This window comes from Epinephelus lanceolatus, chromosome 15 (assembly GCF_041903045.1).
Source record: "Epinephelus lanceolatus isolate andai-2023 chromosome 15, ASM4190304v1, whole genome shotgun sequence".
NCBI classification, from domain to species: domain Eukaryota; kingdom Metazoa; phylum Chordata; class Actinopteri; order Perciformes; family Serranidae; genus Epinephelus; species Epinephelus lanceolatus.
In genome coordinates this window covers 38,393,611-38,413,431 of record NC_135748.1, presented here as the reverse complement: position 1 = coordinate 38,413,431, position 19,821 = coordinate 38,393,611, and the positions used below count along the sequence as shown (strand labels likewise).

At 39.4% G+C, this 19,821-nt stretch overlaps 1 protein-coding gene across 6 annotated transcripts in view; it reads left to right on the top strand.

Moving 5' to 3' along the window:
- The first annotated feature begins 2,862 nt into the window (after nucleotides 1-2,862).
- klc1a (kinesin light chain 1a) overlaps nucleotides 2,863-19,821 on the top strand; it is a 65,253-nt gene continuing 48,294 nt past the window's right edge. For 5 of the 6 annotated variants that reach the window (XM_078175305.1, XM_078175304.1, XM_033642746.2 and 2 more), the window contains exons 1-4: nucleotides 2,863-3,346; nucleotides 11,373-11,640; nucleotides 13,253-13,483; nucleotides 14,672-14,750. In XM_078175305.1, coding sequence (XP_078031431.1) covers nucleotides 11,374-11,640; nucleotides 13,253-13,483; nucleotides 14,672-14,750 — 577 coding nt within the window. In that variant the 5' untranslated portion in view covers nucleotides 2,863-3,346; nucleotide 11,373. Of the gene's footprint in view, nucleotides 3,347-4,123; nucleotides 4,296-11,372; nucleotides 11,641-13,252; nucleotides 13,484-14,671; nucleotides 14,751-19,821 lie in introns of those variants that run through there. The other variant, XM_033642745.2, reaches the window with a different exon arrangement.

The window sequence follows — 19,821 nt, the reverse complement described above, 5'->3', positions numbered from 1 at the left end:
CTGAAGATACTTTACAGATTAATACGTATAGTTTATTAATAAAATTTTTTACACTCAAAACAGATCAGCTTAAAATGTGATTCACTGTCTGTAGATGAGAGTGTTAATAAGTCAAATTAATTTTAGGCCAGATGTCTTTTCTTGTACTTAGTAACCAGCGGGGAAATGAAACAAAGAGCATTTATTCAAGTACTGTACTGAAGTACAAACTTGAGGTACTTGTACTTTACTTGAGTCTTTTTACTTTACAGATCCAGATTATCAATACAAAACATAAATCAACTAGTACTTTATGATGTATTATTACAGATAAATTTACCCACCAGTATATAAAGTTATTAGAAATACCAGCAGCAACATTTAAGTGATGAACACTAATGCATCAGTAATTTATAATATAGTCGTGTAATTTTAAATGGCTCATTCTGCGTATTGAGGTTTTTTTTAACTTTTGGTAGGCCCACTTTAAGTATATTTTGGTGCTTATAATTGTAACCATGTAAGATATTGAATGCAGGAGTTTTACTTGTAAGAATGTTTCCAAACTGTGGTGTTGGTACTTTTACTAAAGAAATCAGAAATATCTTATCAATCCCTTTGGGGGTAAAATTAATTTGGTTACAGTTGCGCAGATATCTAGCAAAGAGAATCATTTCTAAACAAAAAAATATGTGCACCATGCACATTTTACAAGTATGTAAAATATGTAAAAGTATAAAAATGTGTCTTATACTCCTTTGTGTAAAACAAGTATGTAAACTACAAAACATTTTTATATATCTATATAGATATATAAAAATAAAATGATATATATGTTTGACGCTTGTATGTAAAATATGTAAAAGTATAAAAATGTGTCTTATACTCCTTTGTGTAAAACAAGTATGTACACTACAAAACATTTTTATATATCTATATAGATATATAAAAATAAAATGATATATATGTTTGACGCTTGTATGTAAAATATGTAAAAACAGTAAATGTATGTAAAAGTGCATTATGCTGCTAAAACACGTAGTAGTATGTACAAATATAAAAAATGTGTACATTATGGCACAATAACACCAGTAGTAAGGTATGTAGAAAATATTTATACATGTGCATTATGCTACAATGTGTAAAACTAGTGTGTAAAATATGTAACAATAAAAATATTTGTGCTTAATGCCACAATAACATTAGTATGTAAGGTATGTGAAAATATTTAGATATATGCATTATGCTACCATGTATAAAACTAATTTAAGTATGTTGAATATGCGCATTATGCAACAATAGCACTTGAATGTAAAATATGTAAAAAATATTTACATGTCTGCTTTATGCTACAATGTGTAAAACTAGTATGTAAAATATGTGAAAAATAAATAACCTTGCGTTTTATGGTACACTAGAAGTATGAAAAAATATGTGCATTATGACACAATAATACTAGTGTGTAAAGTATATAAAAATATTTAAATATGTGCAATATGCTACAATGTGTAAAACTAATATTCTAAGTATGTTAAATATTTACATTATGATAAAATACCACTAGTATGTAAAAATATAAAGATAAGTGCATGATGCTACAATGTGTAAAACAAGTATGTGAAGTATGTAAAACAGTAAAAATATGTGAATTATGCTACAATAACACTTTAATGTGATGTATGTAAAAATATTTACATGTGTGCTTTATGCTACAATGTGTAAAACTAGTGTGTAAACTATGTAAAAAAAAACAAAATTTGTGCTTTATGGTACACCAACACTAGAATGTAAAGTATGCAAAAATATGTGCATTATGGCACAATAATGTGCCATAATAATAATGCTCCTTCAGTGATAGACTGATTCACCCAAAGTGTGTGAAGGAACGCTATCGCAGGTCCTTCCTGCCTGCTGCTGTCAGGCTACATAACCAGCACTGCTCACAGTAGACTGCACCATGGACACTTTATTGACACTTTACTGACACTATGGACACTTTATGGACACCACAGCTGTCTGCTGTTTTGCACATACAATCACTTGCACTAGGTGTGCTCCCTTTATCCACTGCTCATTTTTTGCTCATTTTCATTCACTGCTGCTCATTATTATCCACTTCCTATTATTTTCATTATTATTATTATTATTATTATTGTTATTGTTATTGTTATTTATCGCTGTCTCTTGTATTTTTGTACTTATTTGCATGCCTAGTTATTTAAGTTTTTTAAGTTTAATTTTGAAATCTTTAATCTGACTCTTTCTCCTTGACTGCTGTAACACTGGAATTTCTCAATTATGGCATCAGTAAAGGTGTATCTTATCTTATCTTAATAATACTACTGTGTAAAGTATATAAAAATATGTAAATATGCGCAATATGCTACAGTGTGCAAAACTAGTATGTAAAATATGTAAAAATATAAAAATGTGTGCATTATGCTACAATAACACTAATATGCAAAATATTCAACAATATAAAAATACACGCATTGTGCTACAGTGTGTAAAACTATTATGTAAAGTATGTAAAAAATATGTGCATTTTGGTAAAATAACACTGGTATGTAAAGTATGTAAAAAGTAGTAATTAGAAATGTATATATGCGTGTGTATTATGCTACTTGTGTACAACACAATATTTATCTGAGTGGAAAAATAAAAATAAAACATATGTACAATTTGCATCATATGGAGAGAGTAAAGTATGTAAGAATTTATTAGGATATTAAAAATGATATTGCACACTTGATGGTGTGAGTATCTTCTCTAAGTTTGTGTGTTAACTGTTGAAGCGTTGAGCTGTGAATAAATCTGGCGGTGGCTCAGTTTGCACCACAGCTTCCCCTTTAATCCGGACAGGGATGACATCATTATAGAGGAAGAGCGAGGGGGGCGCCGGTTAACGCCATTTTCACGCACCGCGCAGTCAGTCAGTCATCCAGCCAGTGGACCAGCGAGCTGTCATCTTCACCGGCGACTCGTCAACTCCTCATTTCGCCCCATGAAGCCGCCATCAAGTTAGTTTCAGGGACTTGTTCCTGCCATGGAACCGACGGAGAACAGGCTTTTCCTGTATGGCTCCGACTAAAGTCAGTGTTTCTGACAGTTAGCTATGTAGCTAGCTGGTCATCATTAACGGCGGTTGATGCGGTGAAGCCCAGCGTCAGTCGGCAGAACATATCCCAGCCGGACACAGTTTGGATATTGTGTTTTATAACTTATATATTTTCACTCTTATCAGCAAGAGTTGTGGGTCAAAGGAGCAACACCTTCATTTACAAAAAGACGTGATTTAGACGGTGAAAAGGCGAGAAAAACGGACGTTACAGTGAAGCTACATTGGCAACGGATGTCCTAGAGAACGGTAAGAATGGCTCCGTGTATTTCTTGGAATCGTATCATTAGCAAATTAACCACTTTACCAGGAATTTTCACGTTGTTTTCAAGTGTCATCTTTTCCAACAGCAGGCAGCTTAATCAATATAATTCTTCATAGTTTTTAAAGATAAAGCGTCTTTGATGTGTGGTCGGTGTTTACGTTAATTGCAGGAATTAGACGCCTTAAGCACATTAACTGTCACTGAGAGTGCTAGCTAAGGGTTAGCACTGTGGTGAGTGTGTGACAGGAGGTACTGGCTAACTGGTTCTTCAGGTTAATCCATTTGAAAGCGAGATAGCTGGGACAAAGCAGCAGGAACTACACGGCCATGGACTTACAAACATGCCAGGGAAGGATGCACTTGTTGGGCCACTGCAGCACCAGAAAGTCCTGATGTTTGTCATGTGATAATTGTTGGATGTCTCTTTCATTGATATTCAGAGCGGGGTTGAGGGCTGTGAAAGCTGCCTGTGTTGAGGACACAGCTTCAGAGGGACAGTGCATCCCAGTGTGGCACTCACAGCTGGGAATCCCAAAAAACACTGAGAGGTGTCTTATGAATATTTGAGATTTAAGACACAATCTATGAGTGAACACTACAGGGCAGAAAATCTCAGACACACAGGTATGTCTGACTTTTGTTTACCATGCCCTGCAGACTTTAATGTTTAATCCACCCAAAGGGAGTGCTCATGACAACCTGCAGGGCTCCTCCTCCAGGATAACACCCCTCCGCTCTCCTGGGATAGCTTGTTGTTGGCTCAGAGATCCCAGAAGGTTTTGTGTGTGCATCTCTTGCTGGAGGGAAATGATAATTATGTGTTGTCGCTGCAGATTTTGTTGTAATGCTGCAGGGTCGGCTTGACAAGAGTGCTTCTGCAGGTGAAGCACACAACTAAAGAAAATGTCTGCAAAAACCTGACACTGACTGCAGGTGTAGTACATTTTTATTTTACCTTTGCGTACTTTACACATCGTACTTGCAGAGATATTACAGTGAATTTCTTGTTACTTATTGGCTGACATATATGCCTGGATAAACAAATCTCGTCTGATACATCAGCCCAGCCAATTTCTTGGTTATTAAAATTAACATAAAGGCACTAGAGACATTAGATGCAAAAAAGGAAATGCTTTTGTCCTCACTTGTTTTTCTAATCGTGTGTCATGACTGCAGAAAACCACAGTCTTTGACTAATTTAAAATACACTCAGTTGTCAGTCTAGCTCTGTGCAATCTATACTCTTTTCATGAAGGTTATACGGTTCAATTTGTGCTGAAACTGTTTTAGAGAGGTGTTGATCAAACTTCGTGGTCACACAGATTTTTATAAATCCGTGTCAAACAAATAGATGTCACGACCTCATGGTCAGACGGGGCTGTCATGTGCCAATCACACAAATCAGCTCTTTCATAAAGGCTCTGGCGTAATCTGAATAGTGTGAAATGATGTTATCAGCTATGACAAATCTCTGGCAGAGCGGCACAGAAGTATTTAATACCCTAATGAGGAAACTGGGAGGAACTCGTGCAGTCTCAAAGTTCTTTTTTAACCCAGTTTAAAACCTGAAACTTGAATCTGTAGAGAAGCACATTATACATCAGAGTCAGTGTCTGTGTAGGAAATAAATCCAATATATTCTCTTGGTATCTTTCAGCCTTCAGGGTGCTGCAGTAAGAAGCGGTGCCACCACTGTCTCTGTAGATCAGAGCATCTTAAAGTACTTCACTGATTCAGATGATAAATTTAATCTCGCCCGAGGCTCGCTCACGGAAATATAAAAAGAAATCATCAGTGCTCTTGTCATGTGAGCAGCTCATTTTTCAGAAGATGACACGTAGTTTAACACAGCAGCAAATTAATTCACATAAATTACTATTAGTCATGTTCCTGTGTCAGGGTTAGGTGTTCTCAGTTTTCAGTTTTATTGTTGTGTCGCCTGTAGGGCCTCGTGTCCACCAGACACAGAACACCGAATCAGTCCATTATTGATACCAAGCATACTTGTCATTTCCTGTGTGTCAGCTGTGCAGCGTCAGGTCTCGTGGCTGCCTGGTTCGTTTTCCCTTTTCTTGTTTCCTGAAGCTACAGTCACATGATGTTTATGTAAAAGCTTGATAGTTGAGTAAGACTGATGTTTGTACAGAAGTGGTGAAATCAAAGACTGCAGCATGTTGAAGTTCAAGAGGAACAGTGACAGATATACGCGTACAGTATTGAGAATTGTAATGTGGATATCTCGGGCTGTAAAAACATATCAGTATTACATCTATTGTGTTATGAGACTTGATGTCATGTTTTATTTTGGATGTCATGACATTGTTAAGTGTTGTCTTTTTCCTGGTTTTAAAGGCCAAATTATAGTAAAGTGGTGTAATTTTCTAAACTTACCAGGCTGCTCTAACTGTTTTATCAGTTGCCTTTACCGACTTAGTCATTACATCCACATTATTGATGATTATTTATCAAAAATCTCATTGTGTTGATGATTAGTGAAAGCACCAATTGTCAATCCTACAATATCGCTGTAATACCATTGAGGCATCTTGTCAAACATATCATATTTGATTTTTTTTGTCCATTACGTAGCCATACAGCTAGCAGTATTTTTGTATTAACAAAGGATCACTTGACTACTTCAGATTTCTTTATTTCTCATTTTTATGCTTCACATAAAAACAGAAAGTGTTTCACACATGCCACCAATCGCTAAATTTGCTCCAGTGCATTATGAATAAAGTGCCAGTACTACTACTTGTACTTCTATCTGCAGTTCCCTCCAGCTCTATGAAGTTTATTAGCATCTTTAAGCCAATTGATTTTGATTTTTGGACTGCAACTGTAATAATATGGTTCATTCTTGCGGCTCTCATCAGGGTCGTTCTCAGCTAAAAGCTCTGATAAACCTTCTTTACACTCTCGGCCTCGCGCCAGTTGGTGGACGGGTTAAGTCAGAGACTAGCTGGTGAAGAAAGAAGAATATTTAACAGTGAAAAAGCCAAAACAGAGCTTAAAGAAGAGTGGAAACTGAACTTAAAATTGTCAGGTGGCCAAGGACATGACTCAAAGTGAATTCTGATGTTGCTCCGTATCTTGTAGTAGTGAAAAAAAATCTGTAATTTCTGCTTAAAAGTGTCAGTCCGCAAGTGTGATGGGTTATAGATTTCTTTGTGTTTTTTTACAGACAACTTATTTTTTGTCTGTCTTTGGTGCAAGTGTTCAGCTGTCAGCACTGGATTTACCTTTGTATGTTGCGCTCTTTTTTGTTTTGGGCTATTGTAGACTAGGGCTGCAATGATTAGTCGACTAATCGATGACTAATCGACTATTAAAATAATCTGTGACTATTTTAGGAGTCAACTAATCGGTTTGAGTCATTTTTCATAGAAAATACTATGAAAGTACCCCAAAATACTCTTATTGCAGCTTCTTACGTTCAAATATTGGCAGCTTTACACACTCTCCCATGATAGTGAACTAAAACCCTTTGGCGTGAGTACGAAACAAGACATTAGATGACATAATTTTGGATTTGGGAGAGACAGACCGACATTTTTCAACATTTTAACACATTTTTCGATAAAATGATTAGTCGACTAATCGATGACTAATCGACTATTAAAATAATCGGTGACTATTTTAGGAGTCAACTAATCAGTTTGAGTCATTTTTCATAGAAAATACTATGAAAGTACCCCAAAATACTCTTATTGCAGCTTCTTACATTCACATATTGGCAGCTTTACACACTCTCCCATGACGGTGAACTAAAAACCTTTGGCGTGAGTACGAAACAAGACATTAGATGATAAATTTTGGGATTTGGGAGAGACAGACCGACATTTTTCAACATTTTAACACATTTTTCGATAAAATGATTAGTCGACTAATTGAAGAAATAACCGACAGATTAGTCAACAGTGAAAATAATTGTTAGTTGCAGCCCTATTGTAGACGGCGCTGGTATTGTTAACCACCCTACCTAAAGCTGTTTATACCAGACAGACAGAGCAAACAGCAAATGCAAAATGTTTTCGTTGACAGGATACAGGTAGAAGAACTGTTGCGTCATTTGAATCATGGATGGAAAGCAGCCAAACAAGCACACATCAATGAGAATATCATAAATCATTTAAGAGTAATAATTAGTTAGTAAATGTAACTTGGAGAGGCTCTCTCAGACTTTCTTTCTCTGTAAAAGTGAATCACAGCTCTCATCATCTAATGGCTATCAGCCCACACATCGCTGACTAAGACTGTTTCCTCGCAGTGCTGCTCTTCCTGCTGCCGGCTCCATCCTCATACATGAAGCCCAGAGCAAGCACTCACTGTTCCTCTTCTTCGTTGGTCCCAAACACAACCCACCCTCCCCATCCATACCCCACCAGGCTCCCCATCGCCTTATATCACTGCCTTAACCTGCTTACACAAGGAGCTGCAGCGTCCCCAGGCGCTCCGCTCCAAGCCAGCTATTTACATTTCAAAAGTTCTAACATCAGAAGTAGTTTTCCGTGCCTTTCCCCGTGGTGCTTTGTGCTCTGAGACTCATCTGATGCCAGAAATAAAGGACTGTTGGATCAGAGCAGGAAAGAAAGGCTTGTGCTGTCACTTTCACTTCTGTATTACACAGCCTGCAGTGATAGTTGTTTTCTGTCTTGTTCTTTGCACTTTGGGATGTTTGCAGTGGTTGACCTTGCTCTGTGTTCTTGGCGTTGACTCAAACCCATAGGTCAAATGCATGAGCCATTCAAAGACCTAATTTGAATAGGTTTCACAGTGTCAGAACAACTTTTATTTTGATGCTTACAGCTTGAAGGTTATGTGTTTTTCCTTGCCTGGGTCCAGACCTTGGAATCCAAGTGGACAAATTGGAAAAGGAGTGTAACGAGTTGACAATTCTGTTTGATATCAGGCAATGTTTTCCCCTCGAGCAGTGCAATAAGATCTGCTTATCAGTTTTTCAGCTTATTTACAGCAGTGAGGGACTTGTAGCTGAATGGATGTGATGGAAACACTGACATTAACTGACATGATGTGCATTTCCTTAATTAACCAATAGATTAGTGGCCCCAGCAATAATTTATTACTACTAAAGCAGTCCATCTGTTCTCTGCAGCATAATGAAATGTGGAAATTTAAGTGTTTTGGTGGTCGCTGTAAAATTTCCACCAAGATAGGTATGACTTTTTATTGCAGATGACATAATTTGTGTGCTGTTTGCTTGATTAATCTCTATAAATCAGATATATCTACATATGTATGAAGAATCAACAACGAGACAGTGTTCTGTGTTCTGGTTTCCGTTTGTAGTCTGTTTGTAGTCCGACTAGTAATGACCAAACATGTTTCAACGGCGGGGAATCAGTCCGTGTGGAGAGGCGGAACGCATTGGTTGAAATGCAGTCTTAGAAGTTGGAACCCATCGGCCATGTTTGACGGCGAGTTAGTCTTATATTAGCTTTTTTAGCAGAATGGCCAGCACATGGAAGAGGAAGTCTTGGCCCAGATATCAGCTTACTTCATCAGATCAGCCTGAAATATTGGCCTTCGCCCCCAGAGGCTATATCATCGTCAAATGATAGCCGATGGGTTCCAAGATTGGCTATTGTCAAATTACGTAATAATTTAATAGTAAAATTAAAGCAAAAATGTAAAATGTCGCCCTCTTCCAGCTTCCTAATGGTGAGAATTTGGTGGTTTCTTTATTTTATTTGGTAGTAAACTGAATATTTTCGACTGTTGGTTGGCCTAAACAAGCAATTTGTACATGTTACTGTAGACTTAAGGGGATTGTGATGTGCATGTCTCCCTTCCTTCTGACATTTTATTGACCAAATGATGAACGAATTAGTCGAGAAAACGGTCAGCAGGTTAATCCATCTCTAATTCTTCTGTTTTTAGGTGTTCATGAGAAAATAATTGCACTCTTGAAACTGATGTTGAATTTGAGAAACAAGTGAAACATTTACACCAGCAGCAGGATAAACACTAATAATTTTGCTTTATCAGTTTGCCTACAATGTTAGGTACATGTAGTTTGGCGCAACAGTAGAAGTTTGAGGTTAATATTAAGCATTTATTTAAGTTAATTTCACTGGAAACCCCCTCGTGCTGCACAGCTCTGCTCACCTGAAGCTGCTGTTTTTCCATCTCCTGCACACACTGTTTCCTGCCCAGCTGTCAGCTGATAGGCTGCAGGCTGGTTGCTGAGTCACATGGAGCGATCAGAGCTGTAACCCTCCCTCCGTCTGCCTCGTCTGCTGCGGGCAGTCTTCAGCTATTGTTTGTTTTTTTTTTGTTTTTTTTTTACTTCTTCTGAAATGTGAAATCGAAGGCAGTTCGGGACACGTCTGCTTATCTGTCGTCACCTGATGCCATAGCAGCTCTTATTCTCAGGTGGGCAAGCTGGGTCAACACATTTTATCACGGCAACACTGAGGATAAGAGTAATGTGAAGTCAGTCACCTGGAAGAGTTGTTGCATTTCTGTGTTTTCCACAGAGCCATGCAGGAAAACAGAACTTAAGTCAGTGTTTCTGTTATTATTCAGTTTCAGTTTGGTGTGCTTGAAGAGATTTATTAGGCTGCTCACTACAAGTGCTGCCGAAGCGCTCAGTCATAATCTTCTTAAAGTTTGTGTGGGTGTGTGTATGTGTGTGTGTGTGATGAATGCAAAGCAAAGAAAGTCAGGATTGTGTGGGAAGGAGTGCATGTGGAGCGTGTTGACGGTCAATGTCAGAGGAACAGATATTAACCTGCGGTGTTTAGCTAATATGTGCATAATAATAATAGCATCAGTTTTACCTACTACACCTAATAGTCTCCCTCCTTAATCACCAAGGCTGATTCGGGATGTGATTATGTGCTATGACCGCATTATGGCAGCACTAAGACGCTGAGTATTATTGGAGATATTGTAATCATGAATATGAATGCTCAGGGTTGGTTTTACTTCACTGTACGGTGATTGGTGACTGCAAACTAATTGAAATATTTTTGTAGATTTTAGGTTAGATTAAAACAGGCTAGGTGCAGGTAAAGCTAATAAATGCTAACTCGAATTCATATTAAAGATGCAACACTATAATAAATTGTAAAAAGTGGTAGCTGCCACTCATTGTGTTATTTCAGCTCTCGGAGATTTCCTTTCTAACAATCCTCCCCTCATATCTGTTGTTATCTGTGAACCACACGCAGCCCACAAGCCTCAGATCTGGATTTGAACTGTCAGCGTGCAGCAGGTTTATTGTCTGTGGTTTGGTTTGAAACTTTTCATCACAGCTGCACCAAAGTCGCTCTTTTTCTTAAAGCATCTCGAGTGATGACTCCTCAGTTTTTTGAAGCACTTCAAACAGCCTTTTTTACATGCGACATTTCGTTTAACCTTTGTTTATTGAGCTTTTTCTGCCGCTCACGCCCTGCTGCTGTCAGTACCTCGCTCAAAGGCACCTTAAGTGTCGTTTGAGAGAGAAGCTTCAACGTTTCCTTTGAAATCTCTCAACCTGAACCAAGAACTTTCCAGTCATACAAACAGGGTCTAACCTTTTCATTAAGCCAATGTTGTTTCTCACACTGAGCCGAGTATTGATTGTAAAGAGAGATGCATCAGGCTGTGTAGTGGCCATGAGACCAGGAAAGGTCAGGAGGATGCAACTTTGAATTGAACATCTGAGGGTTACGTGTCTGTCCATAAATAAATAAATGAATCTATATGTCACACATTTCTGATTAACCACAATGTGTTCCTCTGTTAAGTCCCTTTTTCCTGGTGGTCCTGTCTCAGATTTTTTTAAAGTGTAGCAAAAGTTAATCCCGATTAAAGATGTTATGTTTAATTTACAAGTTCAGAGTCTTTAGACTGCAACATTCTTTTGGCATTTAATTTTCTTGGTGTCTGATCTTTGGGGACCTGCTGCAAACCTGCATTAGTAAAAGCAACTTTAGCCACTCTGAAACTGATTCATACATCATTTTGACATTAACCTTCCTTTCCCTGTCGTTTTCCCCGCAGGATGCGTGAGGACATGTCCACCATGGTGTGCGTGAAGGATGAGGAGGATCCTGGGGAGAAGCTGTCCCAGGATGAGATCATCTCCCGGACCAAGCAGGTGATCCAGGGGCTGGAGGCCCTGAAGCAGGAGCACCACTCCATCCTGGAGGGTCTGCTGGGCACGCTGCGCTGCCTGAAGCAGGACGAGGAGGGCGTCCTGGTGGAGGAGAAGTCCCACATGATACGCAAGTCCCTGGAGATGCTGGAGCTCGGGCTGAGCGAGGCACAGGTATGTATCTGTACCTTCATGGAGTCTGTCAGCCACTGAGTGAGTTATTATTAACTGAAATATCAAAAACCATGCTTTTTTGAGTAATGTTTGAATTCCTTTTCTTGCACATAATACGAACAATCTTTTGAACAACATTTTGATAAAACTAGGAGAAAGATGAGCATTTTTTTTAACCAATGACAAGAACAGCATGTCAGATACGCAGTGGTTTTAGCTGTAATTTTCATCTAGCTCATCCAGTAAAAATTATAGGGGGAAAACTTCAGAAGTACCAGATTCAACTGTTTTTTTTTATTATTATTATTATTTCTACACTTCAAGAAAATAAAGTTGATATTTCTGTTGCTGGATCTCTGCTTATTTGACGGTTTAATGGTACCGTACTTTCAGTGGACAAAGATGCTAGAGTGACAGACTTCAAACTAGAAGGAGGGAAAGAAGGACAGAAATCATAATGGCTGTGGCTCTTGCCGGTGCTGGGGCATAAAATTCATGCAGGAGTGACTGTGCATAAAGTATACATGCAATTTCTAATGTGGAGTTGTTAAATTCATCCTTCAAGTTCATCTACCATGTTGCCTTATTCGTTATCTTCTTAAATTAGATTTTTAATACATAATATTCTAAAATCAGTGTTTTTCAAAGACTAAGACTCTCCTCTAGGTGACTAGTGGAAAAAACACAAAGATTTCCCACATCCTCCTGAAGAAGGAGATGTTAGGAGAGAAGCTTTTACTCCTCAGAGATGAAGAATGTTAATAATGCACCTTTTTTTCAGACAAAGTTTGAAAACTCCCAATCGATTGTGTCATTTCTCACTTGGCAAACACCAGCCTATGAGTCACTGATGAGTCACTGTTGATGCTCTAGCCTCTCATCTCTATCTCCCAGCAGGCTTTGCCTATTAAATATACAATAGACTGCACCATGCAGACTCTAATATCCACCTTCAGCTTTTTGGGTAGCCTGCAGTTGTTGTAAAATACAGTGTGATTCATATTTTTCTGCACAACCTTGGTGCTCAAACACCCCTAATGTCTCTGTGCCTCAGACTCTTTGTCTGATTACACCCCTCCCAGCCTTTCACCTCACACCATATGTTATTAGGTGGATGCTTTTACCCAAAGTGCCTCAGAATAACGTTAGTGTACACATATTTAGTTCTGGTGGGGAGTGTACTGTAACTGCCAGTTTTAGTGCCCAAATTTATACATGATTCTGCCACTGAACTTTCCGCTATTTTCCTCATTTAAAATGTTTAATTCATTTTGTGCATTGTATTAATAGCATCTTATGTATCAAGGATTCTGGTATTACGGTGTTTTAAAATCTTTAGATAGTCTTGAATATCCCTGGACTTGAGGGTTTTAGTGTAAATGTTCTTACAGGATGTTTGAAGCTAAGAATGACTTGGAATTATTGTGAATATTGTTACGAGGTGGTTCCAAGCCAACTCACACATATGAGATCATGTTCAAGCGCTGTAGCTCAGGGATACAGGGAATATTGTCTAAATGGTCACCCCAAAGACATAAATATGTGGTATAATTGAATTATGAAGCAATTCTGGTGTGTAAAGAAACCCCCCCTCCCCTCCTTTTTTGTCCAGGTGATGATGGCACTCTCGAGCCACCTGAGCTCGGTGGAGTCAGAGAAGCAGAAGCTTCGGGCTCAGGTACGCCGGCTCTGCCAGGAGAACCAGTGGCTGAGGGACGAGCTGGCCGGGACACAGCAGAAGCTGCAGAAGAGCGAGCAGAGCGTGGCCCAGCTGGAGGAGGAGAAGAAGCACCTGGAGTTCATGAACCAGCTGAAGAAGTACGACGAGGACTTGTCCCCATCTGTGAGTCCCTGAGTCTTCTTCAGAGTGTGTTAGCGTGTCCTCATGGTTAATATGCTCGACCAGGCATTTTAATATCCCGCAGCAATCCCCGGCCTTGTGCTGCTTTACATAAAAATGCTTCAACTGGGTTTATTGAGTAATACTGATTTTAAATTTGGGGAAAAGGAGAGTGGTTGTATTGGACCAGTACTCTGTATCAGCATGTATATGTTCCTTTAGATTTGGTATCTGCATTGGAAATAGAGAAGTTGAACTGATTCATACCAAGGACAGATGAAGGTCATTCAAATAAGATGGATAATATATTGGTGACTGCCCAGTGAGAGCAGATGGATTCATTTAAAGAATGCATCACATTCAAACTACTCTGACTCACATAGACTGATGCTATAATGCCATTGGCTGCCTCCGCTGTAGTTTGACTGTAGTTTTAAAGGGTCCAATGAGTTCCTTCAGAGTTACAGTACAGTCAGGCTTTACCTCCAGAGCAACGATTATCAAATTATGTTTGTGTTTTTATCTGAAAGTTGAATCACACATGTCTCTTCCTGTTTTTTTGTGGCTAATGTCAGTGCACGCTTCCCCACATGCAAATGTTCCCCTCTGACACTATTTTGCCAGGGCACCATCACTGCATCCAATATGTTTTTCATTGGTTTAAAGAAATACCAACAAACAGCTTTTTCTTTCCCCTCTAGCAGAATGATAATGCGCAAACACAGTGCAGTGGAGATGGGTCTGGCTACACAAGCCTACATTCAAACTAACAAGGGGAAATACCGCCTTACTGTCTGCAGCAGTGGTCATGTGTCTGTGTTTGAAGTATGCAAGCTATTTTTCCAACAATTAGCTGATACTACTGATAAGAACAAACACGTTCTGCTTCTAAACAAGTTAAAGAGTCTTATTTCCTCCTGCACCTTCTCGCCCACTGATTCCTTTGTATTTTGGGCTTTTGAGTCATGTCCCTGAACTCCTCATCAGCAGCAGAGTCGATTAAAAGATATCAATAGGAACAATATCTTTTAACACTTTGAAATGTGCTTGACGGGACCCAGGCTACAGAATGACTGCATCAGTTGTTTAGAGAACATTGAGTCAATTCATTCATTGTCCTCATCTCTCCCCTCTCCTCCTCCTCCTCCTCCTCCTCCTCCTCTTCCAATGCCTCCCTCACTCCCCTCTCAGGAGGAGAAGGACTCTGATTCCAGTAAAGAGACTCTGGACGATCTCTTCCCAGATGATCAGGACGACCAAGCCCCAGGCAGTAAGTGTCCCTCCTTCCTCTTGTTCCCTCGACTCTTTGGGGGATTCTCACGCATTTTCACTCACGGACCCAGATATGAAATGTAGTTCCTAGCCTTGGGATGCAGATGTATCTGTAGGGATGCTCTTGTCAATTGGAAAGACTTTAAAAAAAATGTGTTAAGGAATAGTTGAAAGACAAAGTTAACTTCAGCTTTCATAACATTAATACTTTGTAGTTGAAGGCTGTGACTAATGATGTGAAGATTTGTCTAAAAAATTGGATGTTTTTTTATTTTCTGATGGGTGCAGTCATTTTGAAAATGTCACTGCTTTAAAATGTATTTCTCCTTTGGAAACAAAACTTCAATCTCTGCACCAGCAACACTCACTAATATACCGAAGTCTAGTCAGTGGACGTCCCCAGAGTCAGAATTTATATCACATATTTTATGAGGGTGAGTTTCTGCTGCCATGTATCACTTTTCTGAAGCCTCATAAATCTTTGTTTTTTTTTTCATCTTTGTCTACTTAAGCTTTCCCTGCCTCGCTCTGCCACTCTCCCACTCTGTGCTCCTCTCCTCATGTCCACCCCTTCCCTCAGTGTTTGATGGGGTGGTCTTTCAGTAGCTCAGTAACCCAGACAGTAAAGCTGTGTTGGCTGTAAAGGCCCATTAGTCAGGACCTAGTTTAGCCTGGAAGGAGGCCAAATGGGGTGAAAACCTCCCAACCAGATTGGTGTTATATAGTTCCAGGATTTCTAAACTGTGTTCTTTTTGTGTGGCTGTAGTCAAGTGAAATAATGTTTGGCAAAAGACCACAGTGGTGTTGTAATGAACTTTGAATAAAAATGAAATTCTTAAATATAAACATTTGGCAAAAAAGTGAAAGCACATAATTCTTATAAGCTTCAATCTGCTCGTCCTCTGAAACCAAATGCAAAAGCCCCATTTTAACGGGATTATAACTACAATTAAGTCCAACGCCCACTAGAAGAGCTCCAGCACTAATTTGGCTCAATTTAAAGGACTATACTGTAGCTTTGAGGTTTCTTTGGGACAGCTAAGAGAGGGTGACCTACAAGCCTGTGTTCTCCACAAAAACAGCACACACTTTGTTCCCAAACCTGGCAGTGATTTTGTTTTTGTTTTTTGTACAAAGGTAATTCCCATTTGGCTCCTGGCACCAGTTTGTCAGCCAGTTTAAATTGCTGACAAAATGGACAGCAGACTGGCTCACACTCTGCAGATCACTGTCTGAGTCAGACTGCAGCTCTGTTTGTCCTCTTTGTGTCGTCTTTGTTAAACTGTTTAATTTAACCTACCAGCTGGAGGTTTGGTCAGAATGAAAATATATCCTGTAGAGCACATAAAGTACCAAGTGTTTAAACTTAAAGTTCCCTGCCATTAAAAAATGTTTTTTCTTCCCTTAATGTTCCCTAAAATGTCTGACCTTGACTATACTGACTTGTATCTGTGCAAAGTTTGTCACTAGAGAATTGTCTTCACGTTCCTCTGCTGAAGGGGTCGATGTCTGTTCACCTTCCCAAAATCTGAGTTTCAAATGTAAGCCAGGCAACCTAGCTCAGGTACCCCACACATTTGAAAGCCAGTCGCTGTCTAATACAGGGAACACATCACAAAGAAACCTGAAACCTCCAGCACAGAGCGGAGGTGTCAGTACACAGAGCAGAGTTAGCATTAGCATAGTGACAGTTTTGATAGCAAGCGTGGTGGAGTGTGCAGTTTTTGCATGTTAACCATACCAATGTGAACACACTGTAATGTTGTAGCAGGTATTATTGTGTGTTCCACTGCTATTAATGCTGTGTCAGCCACTGCTAGTTACAAGCTAACAAACAACATAGACAAACAACAGATGCTAACTACACTTAGCTTTCTGTTGCAGTCTGCTAGTCGCTGATTTTGGTGCATGCCAGACTCCTGATCTGAGTCTGGGTCTGACATAAGACTTTTCTCTGACGCTAACGTTAGCCATCTTGATGCACACTGCTTCTTCACCGGTCAACCAAGCACAAGTAGCAGCATGCCAGACGTATCTTACACTTTGTTTTAGCGCTGTGCCAGCGCTGGAGAAAGCAGAAAGTGAAAGCAAAACTTAGCACGCATAGGTGGTAGACGAGGCAGAGGCCAGATCCTGAATTTCTTAATGAGGGAGAGAGACTTCATCTGCTTCCAGCACATTTTCAGATCATTTTATTCATTTTTTAAAACTATTTATTTGGGAAAACTCCATGAAACAAAATAATAAAATGTGTCTGGAGAGGTACATTAACATTTAATCATAATAATGATAATAATTTTATTTATATAGCACCTTTAAAAATAGAGTTTACAAAGGGCTTTGACAAACAAAACAGGAGCAAGATATCCAAGAGGCAATATAACTATAGAAGCTAAATATAATTTTAGTAAACTTAGTGGCTGGTAGAAGGGCTAATTTGTATACAAGAAATTATTCAATGCATATCTTCTTCCTCTGCCATAGAGCTCCATTGTTGTGCAAAAAACTTCAGTGACCAGCTGTTTTAGGAAATTACCAAGCCTTAAGACTAACATTAAACATTGGTGTGCTGTTTTTAAGGAAGCAGTGGCCTTGGGTTGAGAGCCGCTAACAGCAAGAGGAAGTGAAAGAAGTATTATTGCAGTTAGTTTTTTTATATTGTTTTTTTTTTTGGTTACATTCAACATCTTGTCCTCTGTGTTTCTGCTTTCAAACAAACCAGCATTTCTACTGTTTATGTGCCGACGAGAATGTGTCCAGCGGTAATTCCCCGCTCTTACAGTGTTTCGTGGGTGTAATTTTAGGTTTTGATCCAGACTTGTCTGTGATTTGGCCCAAATTACGACTGCAGTGCAGGTTGTAGAGCAGAGGAAACGGAGCAGGTTGTTTTTGGAATACTGTGTCAAATTAGAGGACTCCATTTTTTTCATGTTTTTAGATGGAAAACTGGCTTCATTATGCTGCCTTTCAGCATTTTCCCCACCAGTGTTAATAAATTCTCCGCTGTGTTGAGCAGCACGGGCTGAATATAAATGATGACCAGACAGGAGAGACAGACTTAATAGAATATAGCTGTGAGTTGTGTTGGGGAACAGCGGGAGCAAAAGATTGACTTTCCACAACATAAATTTCAATAAAAAGGAGTGTCACTTCAGAGGTCAGTACTGCATAATGATTAAAAAAAATAAATTAGGTGACGTTTCCCTTCCGAGTTATTAAGACGGTAACATCAGCGTAAAGGGTAGATATATCAAAAAGTCACTGAGCTGCAAACAGAGAAGGTGGACAAGCAGAAGAATTATTTAGAAAATTTTTTATCTTTATTTAATTCATTTTGTTGAGGCTTTATACCAAAAGATACAGCAATTATCTGGCAGAAATAGGCCTCTGGCACGATAATCTGTTAACTAATTATACATAAAAATAAAGGTACTTATCATTAGTCTTTAGTTACCTAACTGTGTCAGATTACCAGTTTTTCCAACACTGAAAGATTCATTTTAAATCGGGAATTGTTGACAGGCACCGTAGAAATTAAATGTTGGTAATTGTAAGTGAGGTTTGAGATAAACACAGTTTAAAAAAACAACAACATATAATCCAATAATTATGCACCCGCACGTGATTACATAAACAATTCTCAGACGTTCATTGTTGCACACACCTACAGTACAGGCCAAAAGTTTGGACACACCTTCTCATTCAATGCGTTTTCTTTATTTTCATGACTATTTACATTGTAGATTCTCACTGAAGGCATCAAAACTATGAATGAACACATGTGGAGTTATGTACTTAACAAAAAAAGTGAAATAACTGAAAACATGTTTTATATTCTAGTTTCTTCAAAATAGCCACCCTTTGCTCTGATTACTGCTTTGCACACTCTTGGCATTCTCTCCATGAGCTTCAAGAGGTAGTCACCTGAAATGGTTTCCACTTCACAGGTGTGCCTTATCAGGGTTAATTAGTGGAATTTCTTGCTTTATCAATGGGGTTAGGACCATCAGTTGTGTTGTGCAGAAGTCAGGTTAATACACAGCCGACAGCCCTATTGGACAACTGTTAAAATTCATATTATGGCAAGAACCAATCAGCTAACTAAAGAAAAACGAGTGGCCATCATTACTTTAAGAAATGAAGGTCAGTCAGTCCGGAAAATTGCAAAAACTTTAAATGTGTCCCCAAGTGGAGTCGCAAAAACCATCAAGCGCTACAACCAAACTGGCACACATGAGGACCGACCCAGGAAAGGAAGACCAAGAGTCACCTCTGCTTCTGAGGATAAGTTCATCCGAGTCACCAGCCTCAGAAATGGCAAGTTAACAGCAGCTCAGATCAGAGACCAGATGAATGCCACACAGAGTTCTAGCAGCAGACCCATCTCTAGAACAACTGTTAAGAGGAGACTGCGCGAATCAGGCCTTCATGGTCAAATAGCTGCTAGGAAACCACTGCTAAGGAGAGGCAACAAGCAGAAGAGATTTGTTTGGGCCAAGAAACACAAGGAATGGACATTAGACCAGTGGAAATCTGTGCTTTGGTCTGATGAGTCCAAATTTGAGATCTTTGGTTCCAACCGCCGTGTCTTTGTGAGACGCAGAAAAGGTGAACGGATGGATTCCACATGCCTGGTTCCCACTGTGAAGCATGGAGGAGGAGGTGTGATGGTGTGAGGGTGTTTTGCTGGTGACACTGTTGGGAATTTATTCAAAATTGAAGGCACACTGAACCAGCATGGCTACCACAGCATCCTGCAGCGACATGCCATCCCATCCGGTTTGCGTTTAGTTGGACCATCATTTATTTTTCAACAGGACAATGACCCCAAACACACCTCCAGGCTGTGTAAGGGCTATTTGACCAAGAAGGAGAGTGATGGAGTGCTGCGGCAGATGACCTGGCCTCCACAGTCACCGGACCTGAACCCAATCGAGATGGTTTGGGGTGAGCTGGACCGCAGAGTGAAGGCAAAGGGGCCAACAAGTGCTAAACACCTCTGGGAACTCCTTCAAGACTGTTGGAAAACCATTTCAGGTGACTACCTCTTGAAGCTCATGGAGAGAATG